Below are 24,697 nucleotides of genomic sequence, written 5' to 3'. Positions count from 1 at the left end.
CCTATAGCTACCCTTCGCCCCGCCCCCTCCCTATAGCCACCCTTCGTCCCGCCCACTCCCCGCCCCTTCAGGTCCCGCCCCTCAGAGCCGCCCCCAAGCTTGCCCCTTCCCCGCCTCCATAGCCACCCTTCGCCCCGCCCACTCCCCGCCCCTTCAGGTCCCGCCCCTCAGAGCCGCCCCGCCCCCTCGCCTGCCCCTTCTCCGTCCCCTATAGCCACCCTTCGCCCCGCCCCCTCTGGACCCGCCCCCGCCCCGCCCCCTCCCCTCGCCTGCCCCTTCCCCGTTCCCTATAGCCACCCTTTGTCCATCCCCCTCTGGACCCGCCCCCCCCGCCCCGCCCTCTCGCCTGTCCCTTCCCCGTTCCCTATAGCCACCCTTCGCTCCGTCCACTAGAGCCGCTCCTCTCCCCGCCCTCTCTGGGCCCGCTCTCCGCCCTCCTAGCCGCTCCCTGCCCCGCCCCCTTGCCTGTCCCTTCCCCGTCCCCCATAGGCACCTTTCGCCCCGCCCATTTCCCCGCCCCCTCAGATTCACTCCTCGCCCCGCCCCTTCCCCCGCCCCCTCTGGGCCCGCCCCTCAGAGCCACTCCTCGCCCCGCCCCTTTCCTCCGCCCCCTCCTGGCCCGCCCCTCATAGCCACTCGTTTCCCCGCCCCTCTGGGCCCGCCCCACCGCTTTCCGCCCCCATAGCCGCTCCTTGCCCCGTCCTTTTCCCCGCCCCCTCTGGGCCCGCCCCTCATAGCCACTCCTCGCCCCGCCCTTGCCCCGCCCCCTCTGGGCCCACCTCAGCCGCTCCTCGCTCCGCCCCTTGCCCCGCCCCTCGCCGTCTTTGCCCTGAGGTAGCGCCGGGTTCTCAACTGCTGCGGCGGCTCTGAGGAGCGAAGCTGCTGAGGGCGGGGTGGGGGGGAGGTACGGGCCGGCGCCTCGGCCGGCCATAGGCAGAGACGGCCGCCCCGAGCTGTCAATCCCGCCGCTTCGGCGTGGTCCCGCCTCCGCCGACGCAGCGTCGCTGGACGCGGGGCGCCGCGGGGGCTGCCGGGACGGGCCCAAGATGGCCGGGCGCGCTGGTTCCGCTTCTGCCCCCGGCCGCGAACCTCATTCATTGCCTCGCTGCTGAGGGGTGCCGCGTCGCCGCGAGCCGGCCCGAGGCCGCGGGGGGCTGCCCTGCGGGGTAAGAGGCCGCCATGGCGACCCTGGAGAAGCTGATGAAGGCCTTCGAGTCCCTCAAGTCTTTCCAGCAGCAGCAGCAGCCGCCGCCAGCGCCGCCGGCGCCTCAGCCGCCTCAGCCGCCGCCGCCGCCAGCGCAGCCGCCGCCGCCGCCCCCGCAGCAGCCGCCCCCGCTGCCGTCCCCGCCGCCGCCGCCCGGCCCGGCGATGGCTGAGGAGCCGCCGCACCGACCGTGAGTCCGGGGCCGCCCCGGGCTGGAGGGGCCGCGGGAGGGCCGTGCGGCGGCGGGTGACGTCATGCTGCCAGGCCGCCGGGGCCGCGGGGCGGGGGAGCCGAGTGGGCGCCGCGTGCCGAGCGCGGCCCCGCGTTGGCCCGCCGAGCCCCGCGGCCGACCCCGGCGCGCTGAGGGGCGCGCTCCCGCGGTGCCCGCCGCAGGGGCGCCCGGGGCTTCGCTGCTCACAGCCCCTTACTCCGCGGCCTGGGCCTGGGGAGGGGATTTCTGAGACAGAAACAGCACAGCCAAGTCTGCGCAGGTTGGGGGGTGCGGGCTTTCCCCACCGGGGCGCGCGTGGACGGCTTCCGGGCAGGCCCCGAGGAGCCTCGCTGTGCCGGCCAGGCTGCTTCGCCGCCCCCTTTCCCGTTCTTCGTGATCCTGCTGCACTGGCCTTGTCCTGAGAGTTCAGTCGGAGAATCGGGCTCTGGGGAGAGGCGCGGGCTTATTTGGGAATAAAACTGAGTACCGCTCGTTGTAAAGGTGAAAAGCTTGCGTGGCCGTCTCGACAGGTACTCCCCGGCGCTCTTCCTCGGGTCTCTGCCTTGTTCCTCTCCGGCTTATTCGCCATCAGGAAATCGTTCCTGTGTGCTTGGCCGGCACTGTCCAGGCGCGGGCCCAGCCGGGACGGAGCTCTGCTGTCCTGGGGCTTTCACGTGGGGCGCACGTAGGGAAGCCAGACGCAGAAGTCAGTGGGCAGTCTGTCAGCCGGAAGTGAAGGCAGAGACGGGGACTGTCGGGGCTGGGAAGGAGTTGCCGTTTGCCTAGGGTGGCCTCTGAGGAAAGGCCTGCAGAGCGAGCCGGACCCTAGCAGGACCCGAGCAGGACCCGGCGTGAGGCCCGCGGAGCAGGGCGTTCCGGGTGGGGAGGGCAGTAGCAGGGAGGTCAGGGGCGGGAGGAAAGGTCAGAGGTTGCGGGAGTGCCATCGGGGGATCCGCCTTCTCACAGGCGGAATAGACTGGGAAGCCGCTGGGGTGTTAGATCAGAGGCCTGGCGCGCCCAAGCCCCGCTTGGAAATGAACTTTCGTTGACTTCCACGGGAAGGGGCACACGGGCGGGAAAAGGAAACTGGCTGGAAGCCTTTGCACGGTCAGGTGAGGCCCGTGGTGGGTTCTGGCTGGCAGTGGGCCTGGTGCGACGTGATTGGGTTCTGAAGGCAGACCCAGCAGCATTGCTGATGTCTGCTTAGCATAATGAGTTTAGCCATGGTTGGTGTTACCACTTAGGGCTGTATCCCGCTGCAGTAACAACCCCGCTGCAGTAGTGTAAGTTACTACGTTTATTGGAAGAAAAAATGAGTCGGGTGGAGGCTCCGACCTCCCGTGCCAGAGTGCACTTCCTGCTAGGGCAGATCCTGGGGAGCCTTACGATCGCTCAAGTGCCCGGGTTCTGGGTGGGAGACCTGCAACTTCACCTCCTCGTTTTGAGTTCCCCCTTCCTGCCTTCGGCCCTTGTGCACTTGGGGGGTAACCAGTGGATGAGAGCACTCTGTCTTTTTCTCCGAGGAGGTTCAGTGGGAAGGTTGGGGAGCTAGGCTTTTTCTTAACTCTTGCTGCCATTTTTTAGTATTTGCATATTTTTATTGCTGAATTACAAAAGTTCTTTATATATTCTGGATACTAGACCCATACAAGATAGGTGATCTGTAAAAACTTTTTTGAAAGGCAGAGACAGAGAACTTCCGTATGCTGGTTCACTCCCCAAATGTCCAGAAGGCTGGAGCTGGGCCAGGCTGAAGCCAGGAGCTTCTTCCATGTCTCCCACACGGGTGCAGGAGCACAAGCACTTGGGCGGTCTTCTGCTGGTTTCCCAGGTGAATTAGCAAGGAGCTGGATGGGAAGTGGAGCAGCTGGGACTTGAACCTTTGCCCATATGGGATGCTGGCACTGTAGGCAGAGGCTTAGCCTTCTGTGCCATAGCATGGGCCCCCAATGAGTTGTCTTTTTTTTAAAGATTTATTTATTTGAAAGGTAGAGTGACACAGAGTAAGATCTTCCCTCCCTAAATGCAACAGCCAGGTCTGGGCCAGGCCAAACCCAGGAACCAGGAACTCCATCCTGGTCTCACACAAGGGTAGCATGTACCCACGTACATTGGCCATCATGTGCTGCCTCCCAGGTGTTTACAAGAAGCTGTATGAGATGTGTGGAGTAGCTGGGACTCGGACCAGGCACACTGAGGATGTAGGTGGCCTGTGCAGCAGCTTAAGTCACTGCACCACAGCCCCTGCCTCTCACTTTCTTAATAGCATGCTTTGCAACACAAAAATTTTAAATTTTGATGAGGTCCTGTTTGTGTTTGGTTGTCATAACTGAGAAACCATTGCTGTATCCAAATTCAAAGATTTACTCCTCTGTTTTGTTCTAAGGATTTCTCAGTTTTAGCTCTTATATTTCGATTGGGTCCAGTTTGAGTTTTTGAGTTAATTTTTGTGTAGGATTGAGTTAGGGGTCCAGTTTCATTCTTCTGTGTGTGAGTAGCTGATTGTGCCAGCAGTGTTTGTCCCATTGAGTTGTCCCAGCACCTGCTGAAAATTGATTGCCCACAAATGCATGGATTTATTTCTAGATTCTCAGTTCTGTTCCATTTATTTGCCCTGTGCCAATACGTCCATTTTTTTTTTTAAGATTTATTTATTTATTTGAAAGTCAGAGTTACACAGAGAAGGAGAGGGAGAGAGAGAGAGAGAATCTTCCATCCGATGGTTCACTCCCCAATTGGCCACAATGGCCAGAGCCGTGCTCATCCGAAGCCAGGAGCCTGGAGCTTCTTTGGGGTCTCACACGCAGGTGCAGAGGTCCAAGGACTGGGCCATCTTCTACTGCTTTCCCAGGCCATAGCAGAGAGCTGGATGGGAAGTGGAGCAGCCAGGACATGAACCGGCACCCATATGGGATGCTGGCACTGCAGGTGGTGGCTTTACCCGCTATGCCACAGTGCCGGCCCCCCAATTTTGTTCTTTTTCAAGATTGTTGTGGCTACTCTGAATACCTTGCATCTCCATATGCTTGTCAGTTTCTACAGAGAAGCCAACTGGGATTCTTATAGGGACTGCCTTGGATTTGTAGCTCAGTTTGGAGGATGCCCTTTGAACAATATTAAAAGTCTTCTGATACGTGAACATGGACAGATTTTTACTTATTTTAAAAATTTTAATTAGTTTTTCACAGATTAAATTTTTTTTTTTTTTTAGATTTTATTTATGAATTTGAGAGGTACAGTTACAGACAGTGAGAGGGAGAGGGAGAGAGAGAGGTCTTCCATCCACTGGTTCACTCCCCAAATGGCCACAATGGCTGGAGCTGAGCTGATCTGAAACCAGGAGCCAGAAACTTCTTCCGGGTCTTCCCATGTGGGTGCAGGGGCCCAAGCACTTGGGCCATCTTCCACTGCTTTCCCAGGCCACAGCAGAGAGCTGGATTTGGGCACCACGTGCCCAAATAGGATGCCGGCGCCGCAGACAGAGGATTAACCTACGGTGGCACAGTGCTGGCGCCGTGATTTTTTTAAGATTTATTTACTTAATTGAGGGGCAGAGTTACAGACGGACACAGAGAGAGGTCTTCCATCTGTTGGTTCACTCCCCAAATGGCCACAGTGGCCGGAACTGGGCCAGTTGGAAGCCTGGAGCTTCTTCCAGGTATCCCACATGGGTACAGGGCCCCAGGACTTGGGCCATCCTCTACCGCTTTCCCAGGCCATAGCAGAGAGCTGGATCGGAAGTGGAGCAGCCGGGTCTCTAACTAGTGCTCATGTGGGATACTGGCACTGTAGGTGGTGGCTTTACCCATTACCAGCTGGCCAGTATAGACATTTTAATGATATTGATTCTTCTGATCCATGAGTAAGGTTTATCTTTCCATTGTTTTGGGATGAATAGACTTTTTGTCAGTGATTGAATGTACTATTTCAGGCTCTGTGGGCAAACTGTTGCAGTTCCTCCAGTCTGCCACCTTAGCAGGCAAGCGGCCACAGATGGTACCTGATGAACCAGTGTGGCTGTGTTCCGGTCGGGTTTACAGATGACAGCGAAATCTGAATTTCATGTAATTTTCACATAGCATGAAATATTATTTGATTTTAGGGAGGTGTAGTAAACTTACATTTACAAAAGTAAAAGCATTTGTTAGCTTGTAGACTGGCCAAAAACAGGTAGCAGTTTACCCTTCCTATATTAAAATATGGTAATATTTTAGGACTCATTTTTTTAAGCGTTTATTTTTTTATTTTTTATTTATTTTTTTTATTTTTGACAGGCAGAGTGGACAGTGAGAGAGAGAGAGACAGAGAGAAAGGTCTTCCTTTTGCCGTTGGTTCACCCTCCAATGGCCGCCGCGGTAGCGCGCTGCGGCCGGCGCATCGTGCTGATCTGAAGCCAGGAGCCAGGTGCTTCTCCTGGTCTCCCATGGGGTGCAGGGCCCAAACACTTGGGCCATCCTCCACTGCACTCCTGGGCCACAGCAGAGAGCTGGCCTGGAAGAGGGGCAACCGGGACAGGATCAGTGCCCCGACCGGGACTAGAACCCTGTGTGCCGGCGCCGCAAGGCGGAGGATTAGCCTGTTGAGCCACGGCACCGGCTTTAAGCGTTTATTTATTTATTTATTTGAAAAGCAGAGCAGGGGCTGACGCTGTGGCTGAGCAGGTAAAGCCGCTGCCTGTGGTGCCAGTATCACATGTGGGTGCTGTTCAAGTCCCAGCTGCTCCTCTTCTGATCAAGCTCCCTGCTCATGCACCTGGGAAAGCAGTGGAAGATGGCCCAAGTCCTTGGGCCCCTGCACCCAGGTGGGAGACCTGGAAGAAGCTCCTGACTCCTGGCTTCAGATCATCTGAGCTCTGGCCATTGCAGCAATGTAGGGGAGTGAACCAGTGGATGGAACATTCTCTCCCCTCTCCCTCTCCCCCTTTCCTCCTCTCCCTCTCTCCCCCTCTCCCTCTCTCTCCTTCTCCCTCCCTCTCTCGCCCTCTTCTCCCTCTTTCCCTCTCTTTATAACTCTGCCTTCAAATAAATAAAAAAAAGCAGAGTGACATACACACACAGGTCTTCAGTCCACTGGTTCACTTCCCAAAATGACTGCAACAGCCAGGACTGGGCCAGGGCAAAGTCAGCTGTATGGGATGCTGGCACTGCAGGCGGTGGCTTTACCCGCCGTGCCACAGTGCCAGCCCCTTGAATAAATCTATTTTTAATTTAATTTTTAAAAGATTTATTCATTTGTTTGAAAGGCAGAGTTACAGAGAGACAAAGGCAGAGAGAGAGAGAGATCTTCCATCCGCTGGTTCACTCCCCAGATGGCCACAATGACTGGAGATGAGCTGATCTGAAGCCAGGAGCCAGGAGCTTCTTCCCATTCTTCCACGTGGGTGCAGGGGCCCAAGCACGTGGGCCATCTTCCACTGCTTTCCCAGGTGCATTAGCAGGGAGCTGGGTAAGTGGAGCAGACAGGATTTGAACCAGAGCCCACACAGGAATACTGGCACAGCAGGTCTGCTACCTTTGTTACTGATAATGCACTTGTTATACTTATTTTTATGCTTCCATCTGTCTAAAGACATTTTAGTAAAAAAAAAATGTAGTACAACATAACTGATATTTCAGTGTCCTCCCTAGGTGGTTCCTTATATCTGCTGAAGAATTTTAGTGCCCAGCATTCTGTGTGATCTCCACATCATTTGCTATTGTGAACATTGCAGGATATTCCTGCTTAAATGACCATGGATTTTGATCGCCAAAGTATTAAATTGTGTGTATGTACAAAATAATTCTGAGTGAATTGGTATCCCCATCTTTATTTTACAAATCTTCCTGAAAAGTCCTAATTGTCTGGGACACCCTCACACATCATAGAGCCTGGTCAGAGTCGTAGAGCTGCTGCGGAGGACTCTGAGGCCCTGGGCCCTGCCCGGCCACTCACAGCCCTCCCTCTGCAGGCCACGCAGCCCTGGGCCTCACTGCACTCGCACTCAGGTGTGAGGGTGCCCCTGAGGGCCCACAATGGGGAGAGGCCGAGGAGGGGGTGCTTCAGATTTCTCGGGAGTCCAACCTGGGATCATATTTTTATGCATAATCCTTTTTTATTTAAAAAAAAAAGATTTATTTATTTGAAGGTCAAGAGTTAGAGGGAGAAACAGACACACTCAGAGAGAGATAGAGAGATATCTTCCATCTGCTGGTTGATTCTCCAGTTGGCTGCGATAACCAGGCTGAAGCCAGGAGCTTCTTCCAGGTCGCCCACACAGGTGCACAGACCCAAGCACTTGAACCATCTACTCCTGCTTTTCCAAGGCCATGAATGGGGAACTGGATTGGAAATGGAGCAGCAGGGACTCGAACCGGCACCCGTGTGGGATATTGGCTCACAGGTGGCGACTTCACCCAACTGTGCCACAGTGCTGGCCCTGCGTAATCGTAACCTAACTCTGAAAGTAAGAATTTAGCTGAGGGGGTCTGAGTTCCCATTTTTGGAGTTAGCTCTTCGGTAATTTTAAAATGTGACTGTAGCGGGCTGTGGGTCATTGGCTTTTCCTTGTCGTCCTTGCAGTTGTGTGCCTGTGAGCTTAGAGGAAGTTAAAGTGCCTGTGCTTGGCAGAAGTGCTGAAAGCTTTTTTTTTTTTTTTTTACACAGGCAGAGTGGACAGTGAGAGAGAGAGAGAGAGACAGAGTGAAAGGTCTTCCTTTTTGCTGTTGGTTCACCCTCCAATGGCCGCTGCGGCCGGCGCTTCGTGCCAGGAGCCAGGTGCTTCTCCTGGTCTCCCATGTGGGTGCAGGGCCCAAGGACTTGGGCCATCCTCCACTGCACTCCCGGGCCATAGCAGAGAGCTGGCCTGGAAGAGGGGCAACCGGGATAGAATCCAGCGCCCCAACTGGGACTAGAACCCTGTGTGCCGGCGCTGCAAGGTGGAGGATTAGCCTGTTAAGCCACGGCGCCGGCCAAGTGCTTAAAGCTTTAGGACTGTGTTGCCATATTTATCTAGTTCCTTCTCAGAGCAAGGTGGTTCCGTTTTCAGCTCAATTCCATACTTTTCATGTAGAACAAGTCAGTTTGACTTCGTTGTCTAAATTCTGTGGGGTAATGAGATCCTTGGAATTTTCTAGATCTTTCAGGTCTGCTTGTTGTACAAAATGAGGTCACAAGGTGGTATTTCAGACAGGGTACACAGAGGCGGGAGGACGTAAGAAATGTCTTGGGTGGCCAGAGTCCTCCACGGCTGTGCTGCTCCTTGCACTGTTGCTCTTTTGTCATCTTTCAGAGGGCCGTACTGGGGGGAGGATTTTTTTTTTTTCATTATTGTATATTTGTAGTCGAAAATAAAGTCTGGTCCTCACACTCAGAACAAGGGTATTCTTCAGTGTGATACAAAAAGGAGATACTTCTTAGAAAGTTTTGGTTCTATTTGCCTGCATTTTTTGGAAAAAAAATTTTTTTTTATTTGAAAGGCAGAGAGCAACGAAGAGACAACTAGAGAGATCTTCTTGCTGGCTCACTTCCCAAATGCATGCCACAGCCAAGGTCCAAAGTCAGGAGCCTGGAACTTTTTTTATTTTATTTTATTTTTTTAAGATTTTTATTTATTTATTTGAGAGGTAGAGTTACAGACAGTGAGAGGGAGAGACAGAGAGAAAAGTCTTCCTTCCATTGGTTCACTCTCCAAATGGCTGCAACAGCTGGAGCTGCGCCTATCCAAAGCCAGGAGCTTCTTCCTGGTCTCCCATGCGGGTGCAGGGCCCAAGGACTTGGGCCATCTTCTCCTGCTTTCCCAGGCCACAGCAGAGAGCTGGACTGGAAGAGGAGCAACCAGGACTAGAACCCAGTGGCCACATGGGATGCTGGCGCCACAGGCAGAGAATTGACCTAGTGTGCCATGGCGCCAGCCCCAGGAGCCTGGAACTTAATTTGGGTCCCCCACATGGGAGGCAGAGACACAGTTCTTGAGCCATCACTTGCCCCTTCTCAGGGTGTGCCTTAGCAAGAAGCTGGATCTGAAGCAGATTCAGGACCCCGATACGGGATGCGGGACTTCACACTACTCCGAGCGTCTGCTGCTCGCCTGTGTTTTTAAGCTGGCATTGAGGGCTTAATGAAGAAAAATTGTGTCATTCTTACAAGTATAATTTGTCAAATTATGCACATGTTGGAAATAACACTGGATTTAAAAAATGGGATAAAATCAGTAGTTTGGTACCAAGTTGGTGGTTTGCTTTTATGCTTCTCACACAAAATAGGCATTAATAACTAGTTGGAATTTTAGTTAAGACCAGCAGCCAGTGGAGACTGTATCTACCAGCAGAGTTTTGTGACTGTAGCACTATCTGTTGAGTAGAGAAAAGATTAAAATTTAATTATATTATACCCGAGTTTTTCCCTTAAAAAGTTTGGATTGTTGGAAAATAATTCTGGATAAAGTTAAAAAAGAACCTTAAAAATACATCCTTTCTTCTCAGCTGACCGTGACAGGAAGTGTGCTGTCTTCTTTTTGATAATAAAGGCTTGACAGTAGGAGTCATTGAGGGTTTGAAATGAAAGTCCTGGGGGTGATTGTCTTAGTTTCATTTAGAGGGACTCTGAATTTAAGGACATTGGGGTTGCCCCACATTGCTTATCATTTGTCTTCTGAATCCTGTTAAGACTGACTCAAGAACTTTTGAGTCAGTTTTTTTTTTTTTAAGGATTTATTCATTTATTTTGAAAGTCAGAATTAGAGGGAGAGACACATGAGAGAGATCTTCTGTCTGCTGGTTCAGTCCCCAGATGACTGCAACAGCCAGCGCTGGGCCAGGCTGGAGCCGGGAGCCCTGTTCTGGCCTCTCACATGGGTGGCAGGGCCCAAACGCTTGGCCTGTCTTCCACTGCTTCCCCAGGCCCTTAGCAGGAAGCTGGATCAGAAGTGGAGCAGCTGGGCCTCGAACCAGCACCTATTGGGATGCCGGCGCTGCAGGCGATGGCTTCACCTGCTGCGCCACAACATTGTCCTCTGTGAGTCAGTTTAAATGTCTGTCTGACTTATTCTCCGACAGAGAACACTCTTCTTTCCTTGGTGGGGTCTCTGCAACAGTGTGAGGTGTAGGTGTGGTTCCGGATGCTCTGCTGGCCTAAGAAGTGCTGGCAGGGTCTGTGGAAGGGGAGTCGGCCGGCTTCCCCCACGCTGCTCAGAGACACAGCAGAGCAGTGAAGCTGCATGTTGCAGGGTAACGGCGACAGCTGTCTTCAACAGTCATGGTGTGGTCATCTCAAAGTCCTGTGACGTCAGCTCAGAGTGGCCGCCTGTGAGCTGGTGCCTTATTGTTCACGGCGAACTCTGTTCTTCGGGGATATCTCAAAATAAGGAGGAAGACGGAACTTGCTTTAGCTCAATTGTGTCTCACTTAAGGAAGGTAGCTCTTTGTGAGGCATGTGGGTAGTGAGTTTGAAGCTGTTGATAGCTTTTCCTCTCCTCTTCCTTGGTAACCCTGACAGCTCTGCTGATAGCACATTGGGCCCCCAGGCTGTACTTTTTAACAGCAGGGATAATTGACATTACATGCTGCTTTGTCAGTGCCTGCCTTATAGAGTTTGGCAACAGCTGAGAGGGACCTTGGACATCATCTGGTTAGGAGGCGTCCTTCCCGGTCACTAGCTGGCAGTCTGTTTTGTTGAACACAGACGAGGCGCTCTGCTGGGGCAGCATCAGCTGAGCTTCTGGAGTCGCGGCTGGGAAGGTTGGATCTGAGCACAGGGACTTGCACTGCCTCAGACCTTTCTGCTCAGTACTGCGTAGATTCTCTCGCTAAAATCTCAGAGCTGAGCATCTGTGCACTGACTGTTGTCCCCAAAGTCCGCTGTTTGTCTGCCTTGTTTCATGCTGTCCTGCTCAGCAGCCCTTGTGAAAGAGGGGGCGGACTGTCATTGGGTGCTGTCTGCATAGGAGACAGCCGTGTGGCTACAGTTCATCTCAAGGCTTGACGTGTTTTCATGTTGGAAATCAGAGGGTAATGGGAAGGTGAGGTAGTTTGCTTCCTAAAAAGCTTCGAATGGTCAGTGTTCTTTGATTTTCTTAATGACAGTGTTAAACTAGAGAAAATCTAAGCTGCTTGACAGGCAACAGAGCACTTTGTCATAGCAATGTCTTTTTAAGTTGAAGTATAATTAACATAGGCCTTTATTTAGTGTACAGTTGTGAGTTTTGACAGATTCATAAATACACATAACCACTGTCATAGTTAAGGTTTAAAATGGTTCTGGGAGCCGATGCTGTGGCAACGCCGGCATCCCATATGGGCACAGGTTCTAGTCCCGGATGCTCCACTTCTGATCCAGCTCTCTGCTGTGGCCTGGGAAAGCAGTGGAGGATGGCCCAGGTCCTTGGGCTCCTGCACCCACATGGGAGACCCGGAAGAAGCTCCTGGCTCCTGGCTTCGGATTGGCCCAACTCTGGCCATTGTGGCCATTTGAGGAGTGAACCAGCAGATGGAAGACCTCTCTCTGCCTCTCCCTGTCTCTCTCCCACTCAAATAAATAAATAAATAAAAATCTTAAAAAAAGTTCTGTTATCCCCAAACTCCTTATGTCTCCTTGCTGTCAGCACACTCCTCTTTAATCCCTGGAAATTACTGCCAGTGTCCCATTCTTGAGTTTCGTCTGTTCTAGAATGTTCTATAATTGATGTCATCCACCGTAGTTTTTGAGTCTGGCATATTCCCCTAGACGTAGTGTATTGAGATTCCTCCTGTTTTCTGTTACCAGTGTTCCTTGTTACTGCCAAGCAGTTTTGCATTGTCTGGTTGTAGCGGTTTACTTATCTACCGGGTGAAGGATGTTGGGTTGTCTCCACACGGCGGTTTTGGAGTGAGTGGCTTGTGGGGATGGGGAGTTCCGGGGACATGTGTTTCTCACTGGTCACTTACAGCCCCAAGGTGCGGCCATTCTGTTACTCTGCAGGCTTCTTGTCTCTGTTGGTATAAGCAGAACCTATGTGCTGGGCATGTCTGTTCTGATTGGAGGGAGATGAAGGGAAATGCCTAGGGCTGTGAAGAAGTCCACATGTCACCTCGTTGCCACCTCATCTGTGAGGGCCAAGTCACCTGTCTGTGGCTAGCGGCAGGGAGGCTGGGCAGCATCCCCTCTGACTGGGGGCCGTGTGTCCAGGAAGCAAGGATGGGGTGTTGGTGGGTGATCGGTAGTCTGCACACTGTAACTTCTCGGTCAGAACCCCTTTAGGAGGAAGCATGGGACACACATGCACTGGTCCACAGTAGTGAGGACTTCTTACTGGGCAGGGCTGGGGAAGACCCCTTGTTGTCCAGCAGCAGGCCCGCCCACTCGCCTGTGTGACTTGCAGAGCCTCCCCTGAGAGACTCTTCTACTGGCGTAAGGAGATGGGGAGATAGAACCAACAAATGAAGTCCATCTCTGTCAGCGAGGAGTCCGCACAGTTAGGGTGGCTCCTGAAGCCGTGTGACGGAGCCTGCTGGGTGCAGGGGGAGGGAGTGGAGAGTCCGGGAGGGTGTGCCTTAGCAAGGCCTGCTCTGCCTGCCTGGCGGGCTGGGACGCTGGCGGCATCACCATTGCCGCGTGCCTCAAGGGAACACTGTTTTCCTTCTGAGTTCATCTGGGCAGCAGGCTCCAGTTGCAATTTTGGCTGCAGCTGGTTATGTCTGGTTTTATCAGGGACCCTGAAAATACAGTGCAGCAGGTTTTAGCAAACTATTATGGGACAGCAAGTTACTACACAGCAGGCAGGCGAGTGACCGTGTGGGCTGTGAGTGTGCTGTGCAGTGCCAGGGAATAGGTCTCCCTGGGCCCTGGGTCTTCTGTGCGTGGAGCCCCGTCTGTTCCTGCTGGCATCTCTGGCCTCTGACTGCACCCTTGGAGGTGCTTCCTTGCCTGTGGTCCCCCTGGCCACGTGTGCAGCGCCTTCAGAGACTGTGCCCTCAGTGGACCTGAGCAGTTTTAATAGGCCGTGCCTGCAAGCGCACTTTCAGGATCTAAGGATTGCGATAGGAATTTAGATGGTCCTGGGTGCTTGTACGGGGCAGTTTTGATTTCTTTGGTAGCAGCATTCCCTCAGATAACTCGGGTGTCTGCTGGTTTCACTGTCTCTAGCTAGCACTGTGCTCTGGCTCCTCCTCCCGTGACTTGCTTGTATGAGGCCAGCCTGGGAGACTTGTGAAGCTACACAGGTTTGTTGCAGTGATTGGGACTGGGCTGGGCGTCTCCTTGCACTCAGCTGAGAAGCTTAATAGGAGGCTGACTTCCAGCTGCTTGGGGATCTGGACGCCCTTAGCCTTTGCTTATGTCTGATTGAGGTTTTTGAGGGCACTTCAGAAAGTCTGGAAAGGTGGAATTCCGAAAGTTTATCTTGTGGTGGGCGTTGTGCCTCAGTCGGTTGGGCCTCCACTTGGGATGGCCAGATCCTGTACTGGAGGGCTGATTGGAGTCCTGGCTGCTCTGCTTCTGACCCAGGTTCCTGCTGATGCTGCTGGGACGGCAGTGAAATACGGCCCAAGTACTTGAGTCCCTACCTGGGAGACACAGATGGAATTCCTGGCTCCTGGTTTCAGCTTGACCCAGCCCTGGCTGTTGGCAGTCATCTGGGGAGTGAACCAGTGAATGGAAGAATCTCTTCCCTCTCTGTCACTCTGCCTTTCAATAAATAAAATAAATACTTAAAAAGTTTGTCTTGATGCAAAAAATTTTTAAATGTTTAATTTTAAACATGCATAGTTTTCATAATATGTATTTTTATCCATGAATAAAAATTTATTTTATTTACTAGAAAGGCAGAGTTAGAGAGAGAGAGAGAGAGAGAGATCTTCTATCTACTCGTTCACTCCCCAGAAGGTCACAGCAGCCAGGGCTGCGTCAGGCTGAAGCCAGGAGCCAGGAGCTTCTTCCAGGTCTCCCACATAGGTGGCAGGGGCCCAGGTACTTGAGCCATTTTCCCCTGCCTTCCCAGGAGCATTAGACGGAAGCTGGGTTGGAAGTGGAACAGCCAGGACTTGAACCCAGATACTGGTGTTGCAGGTGGCAGCCTAACCAGCTGTGCCATAACTCCAGCCACTGCCTGTGAACTTTTCAAAGATCCTACATAGATGGAATGTGACTGTAGTCATTTAAAAATAATTTTGAGAAGTAGAAGCAGCCTGCTTTGTGAGTAGAAATTACATTGTGTGTCACGGCATCGAGCACCCATCCATTGTAGTCCGTGTGGGCATCTGCTGTTCTGCTCAGAACGAAACATTTGCTAACCAGAGTATGACGTGCTGTCAGTTTTCACGTGCGTTACAGTTTTTTTTAAAAATAAAGATTTATTTTTTTGAGAGGCAGAGTTACAGAGAGAGATGGAGAGAGAGAGAGAGAGAGAGAGAGAGAGAGAGGGAGGGAGGGAGGGAGGGAGGGAGGGAGGGAGGGAGGTCTTCCATCCACTGGTTCACTCCCCAAATGGCCGCCAACAGCCAGAGCTGGGTGGATCAGGAGCCAGGAGCTTCTTCAGGTCTCCCACGCAGGTGCAGGGGCCCAGGCACTTGGGCCGTCCTCCACTGCCCTCCCAGGGGCCCAGGCACTTGGGCCGTCCTCCACTGCCCTCCCAGGGGCCCAGGCACTTGGCCGTCTCCCCTGTCCTCCGAGTGGCCCAGGCCCTTGGCCGTCTCCCCTGCCCTCCCAGTGGCCCAGGCCCTTGGCCGTCTCCCCTGCTCTCCCAGACCACGGCAGGGAGCTGCTGTGCTTGTGTGCCTCTTCCGTCTGCGGCGCAGCTCCGCAGGCTGTGTGTGCTCTCCGCTCTGGCTCCCCTGGAGCAGTTAGTGGTGAAGGCTGATGTAAATGCACAGAACGTCTCAACCTGCATTTCGGTTTCAGTGACGGCAGCACGTGAAAAAGCGTGAGTTGGAGAAATGCAGGGTAGTTGAAGTGCTGTCTCGTTTTCCTGTGTGTGTGACGGTGCGCAAGTCACTGCTCTCCTTCTCTCTAAAATGGAGAAAATAAACCGTGGAGTGATGTCGCCTGATTTGTCTGGAGCAGTGACATTAGGAAACCCTGGCTGAGCTCATTGCTGACTCTGTCCTGGTCCCCACCCTGCCCCGAGCACCGGGTATCAATGGTTTCTTTTCACAGTAGTCAAGTAGTACTGGCTAATGGTATGTAGAGATAAATGGATTGAATAAAATTCAGCGCATGTTCATTTTTCTTTCTGCTTTTTTTTATTTTTAGAAAGAAAGAACTTTCAGCCACCAAGAAAGACCGCGTGAATCATTGTCTCACAATATGTGAAAACATAGTGGCACAATCTCTCAGGTAATCGCACTGTCGACTTTCCAGAGGTAGTATAAAAACTTGGCATATTTTCAGTCTTAAGGACTAGAATATTTTTTGTGTGTCCTCAATTGTCTTAAAGTTTCTAGGAAATCCATTTAAAATAATGACTGTTTCTCCTTGTTTTTGGCTGGCTGTCATTGACTGAAGAACTAGGACTTTGTGCTTTTCTTACAAGGTTACCAAACGCCATAATACCAGCATAATGATTAAATTTAACAAGGCCGGCGCCGCGGCTCAACAGGCTAATCCTCCGCCTTGTGGCACTGGCATACCGGGTTCTAGTCCCGGTCAGGGTGCCGGATTCTGTCCTGGTTGCCCCTCTTCCAGGCCAGCTCCTGCTGTGGCCCGGGAGTGCAGTGGAGGATGGCCCAACTACTTGGGCCCTGCACCTGCATGGGAGACCAGGAGAAGCACGTGGCTCCTGCCTTCGGATCAGCGTGGTGTGCCGGCCGCGGCAGCCATTGGAGGGTGAACCAACGGCAAAAGGAAGACCTTTCTCTCTGTCTCTCTCTCTCACTGTCCACTCTGCCTGTCAAAAAAAATTTAACAGTATTTTTCCAAGAGGAAATTCTCTAATATCAAGACACCATGAGTCAGGTTTCCTTTGTGTAGTCTTACAGACAACAGTGGTAATCGTTAGATAATTCAACAGCATGCTTATATTCGCACCTTTGATAGCCAGTTATCTAAAAATCATCTCTGGGGGTGAGTGTTTCTCCTGCAGACACTCGTGGTCGACATGAGTACCTGGGTTCAGTCCCTGGCTCCCGCTACTGATTCCAGCTTCCCGCCAATACGCACTCTGGGAGGCGGCAGTGCTGCGGGTTGAGTGCTTAAGTCCCTGCCACCCTTGTGGGAAACCTGGATGCTCTTGGCTGTGGCCTGGACCTGGCCATTGCAGGCATCTGGGGAGTGAGCCAGCAGACGCGAGTGCTTTCTGTCTATGTGTGAAGGCATGCACGCGCTCTCCCCACCCCCTATTCAGTGTCTTTGCATGTTAAAAATCATTTGTAGTTTGACATTTGTACATTTACTGCAGTAATTGGATAGCTTGAGGCAGTCCTGTTTATCACCTTTGTTATTTGCTTGTCTTGGGCTGTGTCTGTCCCTGGGCCTGTGCCCGTGTGCCCAGCAGTGCTGGTGGTCAAGCTGCAGGCAGTTGACTGGAGGTCAGTGGCTTCCCTTGTTTGATGTTTCTTGCTAGGATGAGCCAGCAGCACCTTCCCTGTAGCTTCTTTGCCAATTCCCCTCATTTCCTTTGCTTTTAACTGTGGTTCCTCATAGCTATAGATGGTAAATATGTATTTTTAATTTTTAAAATTATTTTCATTTTATTTGAAAGACATCTTTCATCTGCTGTTTCACTTTCCCAAATGCTTGTAACAGCCAGGGGTGGGCCAGGTTGAGCCAAGAGCCTGAAACTCATTCTGGGTCCCTGACCAGGTGTCCAGGCAGCTAACTACTTGAGCCGTCAGCGGCTGCTTCCCAGGGTGTGCCTGAACAGGCAGGCGGACCAGGAGTCCAGTGCTGGGACCGAGCCATTCAAGTGTGGGATGCCAGTGTCCCAAGTGGGGACTGAGCTGCAGCACCAAGTGTGTGCCCCGTGAATACTTCCAGGCCTCTTTCCAGGCGTGGGGTAGGAGACTGTACACTTCTTTTTTCTGTTTTCCTTTACCCAGATGGGGATGTGTGAAATACTCTTTTTGCTTTTTTCCCCTTAAAATAAATAATTTATGTTACTGCTCCTGGAAGATGGAAAGAACTCTTCATAATCTTTTAGATAGAAAAAACTCTGAGAAAAATAATCTTAATTTTTAGTACAGATTAAAATTTGTGGTGATGCACTTTTTAAAAAGACTATTTAATTTTAAATATTTATTCAAAAGGCAGAGTTACGGAGAGGCAGAGATGGGGAAGGGGGAGAGAGTTAGAGAGAGAGAGAGATCTTCCATCTGCTGGTTCACTCCCCAACTGGCTGTAATGGCCGGAGCTGGGCCAATCTGAAGCCAAGAGCTGAGTCTCCCATGTGGGTACAGGGTCCCAAGGACTTGGATCATCTTCTGCTTTCCCAGGCACATTAGCAGGGGGCTAGATCAGAAGTGGAGCAGCCAGGGCTTGAACTGGTGCCCATATGGGATGCCGGTGCTGTAGGCTGAGGATTAACCTACTACGCCACAGCACCAATGCACTTGTTTTTTAAAAATTTTCTTCCAGGATATTGCTTTTTACTTTTTTATTTTTGTGATAAAATACACATAACATAAAATTTTCTATGTTAATTATTTTTGGGTATTCAGTCCAGTATGTTCATAATGTGCAATCATCATGACCATACGTCAGATGGAGACTTTATACCAGTGGAGCAGTGTAAGCAGTGACTCACTCCTGCCTCTTCTCATGTCTGTGGCAGCCTCCATCCTCCTTTCTGTCTCTATGATTTTGAGTTCTCTTGGGAACTTGTTTGTTTGTTTAGATTTATTTATTTATTTGAGAGGCAGAGTTAGAGAAAGAGGGGTCCTTGTTTATGTGGATACGTGAAGTGTTCGTCTTTCTGGTGATGGATTTTAATGCTACTTTTTTTTTTTTTTAAGATTTATTTTATTTATTTGAAAGGCAGAGGCAGAGGTAGAGGTAGAGGTAGAGGTAGAGAGAGATATCTTCCATCTGCTGTTCATTCCCCAAATGGCCACAACAGCCCAGGACTGGACCAGGGTAGAACCAGGAGTTGGGAGCTTCTCCCAGATCTCTCACATGGGTGCAGGCACCCAAGTACTTGGGCCATCTTCCACTGCTTTCCCAGGTGCATTAGCAGGGAGCTGGATCAGAAGTAGAGCAGCTGGGATTCTAATTGGCATCCATAGGCGGTGGCTTAACCTGCTGGTCCCACCACCTTGCATTTGTATTTTGTATTTTCTAAGTTATTTTGGCATGCATTTTAGTTTAGCTTGTTTCTTCATTTGTGAAGTATAGTGGATGAATCCATCTAATTTGTAGAAAATTTGTTATGGGAAGAAAATGACATGAATGAGAATAAGATCTGTGACAAATGAAAATCAGCCTGTAAGCGTTCTGTTTGTTACTGTAGAAAACAATACTAAGATAAAAGTAGAAAACATCCTTCCTGCCTACATGAGTGTTGGCTGTGTGATTCTGGTAAGGGTTAGCCCCTTTGGGCCCCTGCTGCCCCCTTCTCGAGAGTCTGTGAGCAGATGCTGCGCAGGGAGCCTGCGGAGAAGTGTCCCAGAGACGGGCGCAGTGGCCGCCCGGGAGTGGGAGCTGCACCCTGTCGGGTGCTTGTCAGCCGGTGCCTGAGCGCTCGCTGTTCCTGTGCCATCATTCTCGGTAGCCACAGGCGTTTGGTGCCCTCCTGCCATAGCACAGCTTTGTGCCTCTAATGTCCATGTCCAGACCTCAGAGAATGTCACTTCTCTTTGAAAGTTGTTAAAACAGGAGACTTCTTCCAATCCAAGTGCTGTACTTCGTGCTTGCCATTTTGTTTTTTTGAGAATTCTCGACAGAATCATAGTAAAGTATGTTGAGATGTCTTGAGATTGATTTGTGGTTTGTTTGACATCTTAAATCAAAATAATAGCCATTGGGGCTGGCACTGTGGCATAGCTGATAAAGTCGCCACCTGCAGTGCTGGCTTCCCATATGGGAGCCCGTTAGAGTCCTGGCTGCTCCACTTCCGATCCAGCTGTCTGCTGTTGGCTGGGAAAGCAGTAGAAGATGGCCCAAGTTCATGGATCCTTGCACTTGAGTGGAAGACCCGGAAGAAGCTCCTGGCTCCTGGCTTCAGATCGGCACAGCTCCGGCTATTGCAGCCATCTGGGGAGTGAACCAGTGGGTGGAAGACTGACCTCTCTCTCTGCCTCTGCCTCTCTGTAACTTTGCCTCCCAATAAATAAATAAATCTTTTTTTTTTTTTTTTTGACAGGCAGAGTGGACAGTCAGAGAGAGAGAGAGAGAGAGACAGAGAGAAAGGTCTTCCTTTGCCGTTGGTTCACCCCCCAATGGCCGCCGCAGCTGGCGCGCTGCAACCAGCGCACCGCGCTGATCCGAAGCCAGGAGCCAGGTGCTTCTCCTGGTCTCCCATGGGGTGCAGGACCCAAGCATTTGGGCCATCCTCCACTGCACTCCCTGGCCACAGCAGAGAGCTGGCATGGAAGAGGGGCAACCGGGACAGAATTCGGTGCCCCGACCGGGACTAGAACCTGGTGTGCCAGCGCCGCAAGGCGGAGGATTAGCCTAGTGAACCACGGCGCCGGCCTAATAAATAAATCTTAAAAAAAAAAAAAAAAAAAACTACTAAGTTTTTCACATTAGTCTCCTCTGCCTTCACGGAGTGATGCTGAGATCAGTATGCTCTGCAGAGGAGAGAGGAGTGAGATACTAGGATAGCCAGAGAGTTTGTCCTTGGTCTTCTAGATCATGAACAGATTTGTTTGAGGATGCTCTCCAAGCTTTGCAAAGATGTCAGTTACCCAGCTGAGGTGAGTATTTTGCACAGATCTCCGTGCAGATTTGTGGATGACTGGCATTTCATGTGGTCTTTACTTAGTGTAACAATCTTTGGAACTTCTCTGGAGATTCCATGATACGCTGATTTTGTATCTGGTGCACTTATTATTTTTAAAAGATTTATTTACTTGAAAGACAGGAGTTATAGAGAGGTAGAGACAGAGAGAGAGAGAGGTCTTCCATTTGTTGGTTCACTCCCCAAATGGCGACAATGGCTGGAGCTGAGCTGTTCCAAAGTCAGGAGCCAGGCGCTTCTTCTGGATCTCTCATGTGCCTGCAGGGGCCAAGTACTTGGGCCATCCTCTGCTTCTTTCCCAGGCACATTAGTAGGGAGCTGGATCAGAAGTAGAGCAGCTGGGTCTTGAACCAGCACCCATATGGGATGCTGGCACCACCTGCAGAGGCTTTACCTACTTACGCCACAGCATTGGCTCCAGAGAGTTTTTGCACCTGCAGGTTCACTCCCCAAATGCCCACAACGTTTAGGGCTTGGCCAGAACAAAGTTAGGAGCTGGGAACTCAGTCCAGGTCCCCATGATGGTGGCAGGACCCAAAGTACTTGAACAATCACCAGCTGCCTCCAGGGTACACATGTAAGAGGAAACTGGAATTGGGAACAGAGCTGAGACTTGAACCCAGGCACTGTGGTGTGGGATGCAAGTGTCCCAAGTGTTGTCTTAACTGCTGTGACAATGCCCACTCCATGTGGAGGTAATTTTGAACTTATTCATCTACAAGAACAAATATGTGATTGTTACAAGAGATCCTGAAGTTATCAGTACTGTGGTGTGGGAAGCCCTAACATGGTGTGGTGGGCCGGCTCTTTGCCTATCTTTTTCTTAACAACTCTGTATGTAAGCCAGCGAAGATATGTGATTGGATTGATAGCCAATCAAAGCCCTAATCCCAAACTGATGGTATTTGAAGGTGGGAAGTTTTGGAGGTTGGGTATTTTTCCTGACACCAGGTAGTTCTGCAGCTCCTCAAGTCAGTTTAGTTCTGACTCCGTGTTCCTGGAGTTTGTCGCTTCCTCGAGACTGCCCTCGCTTCACACACCAGTGGCGTGTCCCGGCAGGCCACTTGTGCTTTTTGGCTATGAGCTGGAAGTCGGAGGTCTGTATGACCGCTCCTCAGGCTTGGTGATTTGTCGGAATGGCTACCAGTGCCCAGGACAATATCTGTATTTACTGGTTTATTGTAAGCAACATGGCAGGCGGGCTGTTAAGTCCTTGATTGGGATGGTTCAGCCCCAGCTCTGCTGCTGCTCCGGCTTCCCTCCACTTTGCACCCTGTGAGGCCGTGGGTGCTGGCTCGGGTGTTTGACGTCCTGTCACCCACAGGAGACCCAGATTGAGTTTTGGGTTCTTGGCCTTGGCCTGGCCCAGTCCTGACTGTTGTGGGCACTTGGGAAGGGAACCAGCAGATGGAAGATCACGCACTCTCTGTCTCTCTGCCTTTCAAATAAATGAAATTTATAAATATACAAAACTGAGGAGGAGCAAGCAAATGAGGTGAGGTGGGGAGGAGAGGAGCCCGGGCCTTCCGTGCTCTCTGGATGTCCCCTACCCTGGACGCTCATCATCTTGGCCTCAAACTTCCAGGACGGTGAAGAGTGAATGTTGTGCAGGCCACGCTGGCTACGGTGTTTTCCTGTAGCAGCCCGAGCTCAGAAACAGATAGGCAGTGAAGTGAGACTGAGACAAAAATAACACTTTTTGTCCGTCAGAGTGGTGAACTTGGGGTGTTTGTCAGAGCCGACGCAGCCTTCTCAGAAGGCTGTTTGGCAGAACAAAGTCTGTGACTCACGTGTTGGCCTTGGTAGTGAGCTTCACTGCCAGATGTGTGCCCTTAGCACACGTGTGTGTTCATCCTGTCAGAACAGGACAGTTCACCTTAGTGATGTGTGAATAGCGGGATTAAAAATTAAGACACATATATACAAGAGAATGATAGTAGCTTTTAAAAAGATTTATTTATTTATTTGAAAGGCAGGATTACGCAGAAGCAGAGGCAGAGAGAGGGAGAAGTCCTCCATCCGCTGGGTCACTCCCCAGATGGCCACAATGGCTGGAGCTGGGCTGATCTGAAGCCAGGAGCCAGGAGCTTCTTCTGGGTTTCCCATGTAGGTGCAGAGCCCCAAGAACTTGGGTCATCCTCCACTGCTTTCCCAGGTGCATTAGCAGGGAGCTGGGTGGGTAGTGGAGCAACCTGGACTGACCTGGCGCCCATATGGGATGCTGGCACTGCAGGCGGTGGCTTTACTAACGCTACGCCACAGCACCGGCTCTGAGGATGTTGTTATTAACATATTTGCATTTGTGACTGGAGAAGATATTGACAATATGGTAAAAATTTAGGTTAAAGAATTCATAAAAGATTTTTGCTTTTCAGAAGATATTGACAATACGGTAATAATTTAGGTTAAAGGATTTTTGCTTCTGGCTAAGAATCAGTAACAGGGATATTATTTATTTTCTTGCCTGAAACTGTTGTAAATGGGTGCAATATATGTAACCGTGGTTTTCATGGCATGAGACATAAGAGAAATAAGAGAAAAATGAATGTGGTGCGCTCTTGTCATTTCCCCAGATTACTTCCTGGAGGGAGTTTCCAGGCCTTGGCATGAGGAGGGGAAGCTGAGGCAAAGGGGTGGTTTGCTGGGTTGAGGGGGCAGAGCTGGTAGCCCAGAGTGATCAGGGAGGGAACTGCAGAGAGCTGCTGGGGCCCCTCAGTGTTTTGTTGGGTACTGGTGAGCCCATGCTGGAGTTGGGACTCAAGGCTGGGGCTGGGTCACCTGAGAGGGTCAGCCTTCACAGAGCAGTGGGGCGGGCACCCAGACACGTTTGCTGCTCGGCCCTCTGCTGCCTGATCAAAGTGATACCCAGTGTGGGGAAAGCCTCTCACGGTGACTGAATATCCCAGGGCAGGGTTTAAGAATGTTACTAGAACACAGGGTCTGCTTTCCGGCTCTGGTCCCCAAGTGGAGCGTGAGGCTGGACTGGGGAGCCGAGAGGCGGTAGTGGGGGGGGGGGGGGATAGTGGAGCTGGTGCCGGGGCAAGGTGCTCCGGTGGGGAGGAAGGCCAAGGGCTTCGTGGGTGCCCTGCACCTGGTCTGGCAGGAAGCCGCAGGACTCACTGCTAGAAGAAGGTTTCCACTTGAAGATGTGGTTGATCCAAATACCGGCGCTCCTGTAGACGTTCTCTCGGATCCCAGAACTTTCCAAACCTGCGGTTCCACCTAGAATTTTACCTGATGAATTGCTCCATACTGCCTAGGTGCCAAGTGGTGGTGAGTGTCCATCTCTCTTAGACGCCAGAGCCACCTGCTGGCTGTGATGGATGGCATGGCCGCCAGCGCCCCCTCCGCTCCTCTGCCGTACAGGGCCCTGCACCTTGTTCTCTGGCTGTAACACAAGTGTGTAATTCTGTGCTGATGTGTGGCAGTCACCTTGCTGGCCTGCTGTGTCCAGGAAGAAGTCTAGTCCCGCCCTAAGGAGCCTGGGTCCTCGGGTTGCGGGAGGCCTGTGGTTGGGCGTAGAGTGCAGTTTGAACCATTGAGAAGACTGCGCTCCCTGCGCCGGTGGTTGAACTCGTGTTCTTGGACAGCCTGCTCGGGAGGGAGCCCCTCTGTCGTACGCTGGCCTCATGTGGGTTGTTGACCAGCGGTGTTTACTGTTAGCAGTGAAAACCTCCCCGGAATTGTGCTCAGCTCTGAGCTACGCCATTGGCTGGAGCAGGAATCAGCCGGGTGGAGACAGGGCCGTCTGGTATTAGCAGCTGGAGGTCCACACTTCTCCAAGGACTGGACGGCCTTTAAAGACCGAAGGAGAAGACAGGTCTGTGCGTAATTTTAGGTGTAGCCTAAAGATTTGCAGTAGACAAGAGTGGAATGTTAGAAATCTCTGATACTGTGTACCTTATGGGAAAGCTGACCTCAGAGGCTCTCGTCTTCAAGGAAACTTGACTTCACTGATGTGTACACAGCATGTTGCCAGATGTGATTTCCCCCACGTAAATAGAAATAAAAGATGGTGTTTCTTTATGTAAAAAAAAATATGGGGCTGGCATTGTGGCATAGTGGTTAAGCCACCATTTAGGACACTGGCACCCCATATCAGAGCACTGGTTCCCGACTGCTCCACTTCCGTCCAGTTCTCTGCTAACGCGCCTGGGAAAGCAGTGGAGGACGGCCAAGTGCTTGAGTCCCTGCCACTCTTGTGGGAGACCAGGCTGGAGTTCCGGGTTCCTTGGTTTGGCCTAGCCCAACCCTGGTCTTTGTGGCCATTTGGGGAGTGAACCACCAGGTGGAAGTTCTCTCTGGCTTCTCTATCTTTCCTTTGTCTGTCTCACTCTGCCTTTCAAATTAAAAAGTCTTTAAAATAATTTATAGAAATGCAAGAGTATATGACATCCAACAAGATAAAAATCATAAAGCCAGGCATCCAGTTGAAAGTTAC

The 24,697-nt window shown here is 51.7% G+C and overlaps 1 protein-coding gene across 2 annotated transcripts in view; it reads left to right on the top strand.

Moving 5' to 3' along the window:
- Window positions 1-1,063: 1,063 nt before the first annotated feature.
- The window catches only part of HTT (huntingtin), a 173,676-nt gene continuing 150,042 nt past the window's right edge, over window positions 1,064-24,697 (top strand). For both annotated transcript variants that reach the window (XM_062212855.1, XM_062212854.1), the window contains exons 1-2: window positions 1,064-1,394; window positions 15,615-15,698. In XM_062212855.1, coding sequence (XP_062068839.1) covers window positions 1,180-1,394; window positions 15,615-15,698 — 299 coding nt within the window. In that variant the 5' untranslated portion in view covers window positions 1,064-1,179. The remainder of the gene's footprint in view (window positions 1,395-15,614; window positions 15,699-24,697) is intronic.

The sequence above is a fragment of the Lepus europaeus genome, chromosome 16, assembly GCF_033115175.1.
Source record: "Lepus europaeus isolate LE1 chromosome 16, mLepTim1.pri, whole genome shotgun sequence".
Lineage (NCBI taxonomy): Eukaryota > Metazoa > Chordata > Mammalia > Lagomorpha > Leporidae > Lepus > Lepus europaeus.
Note: the sequence above shows the minus strand (reverse complement) of the source record. Positions and strands in the feature narration are given on the sequence as shown.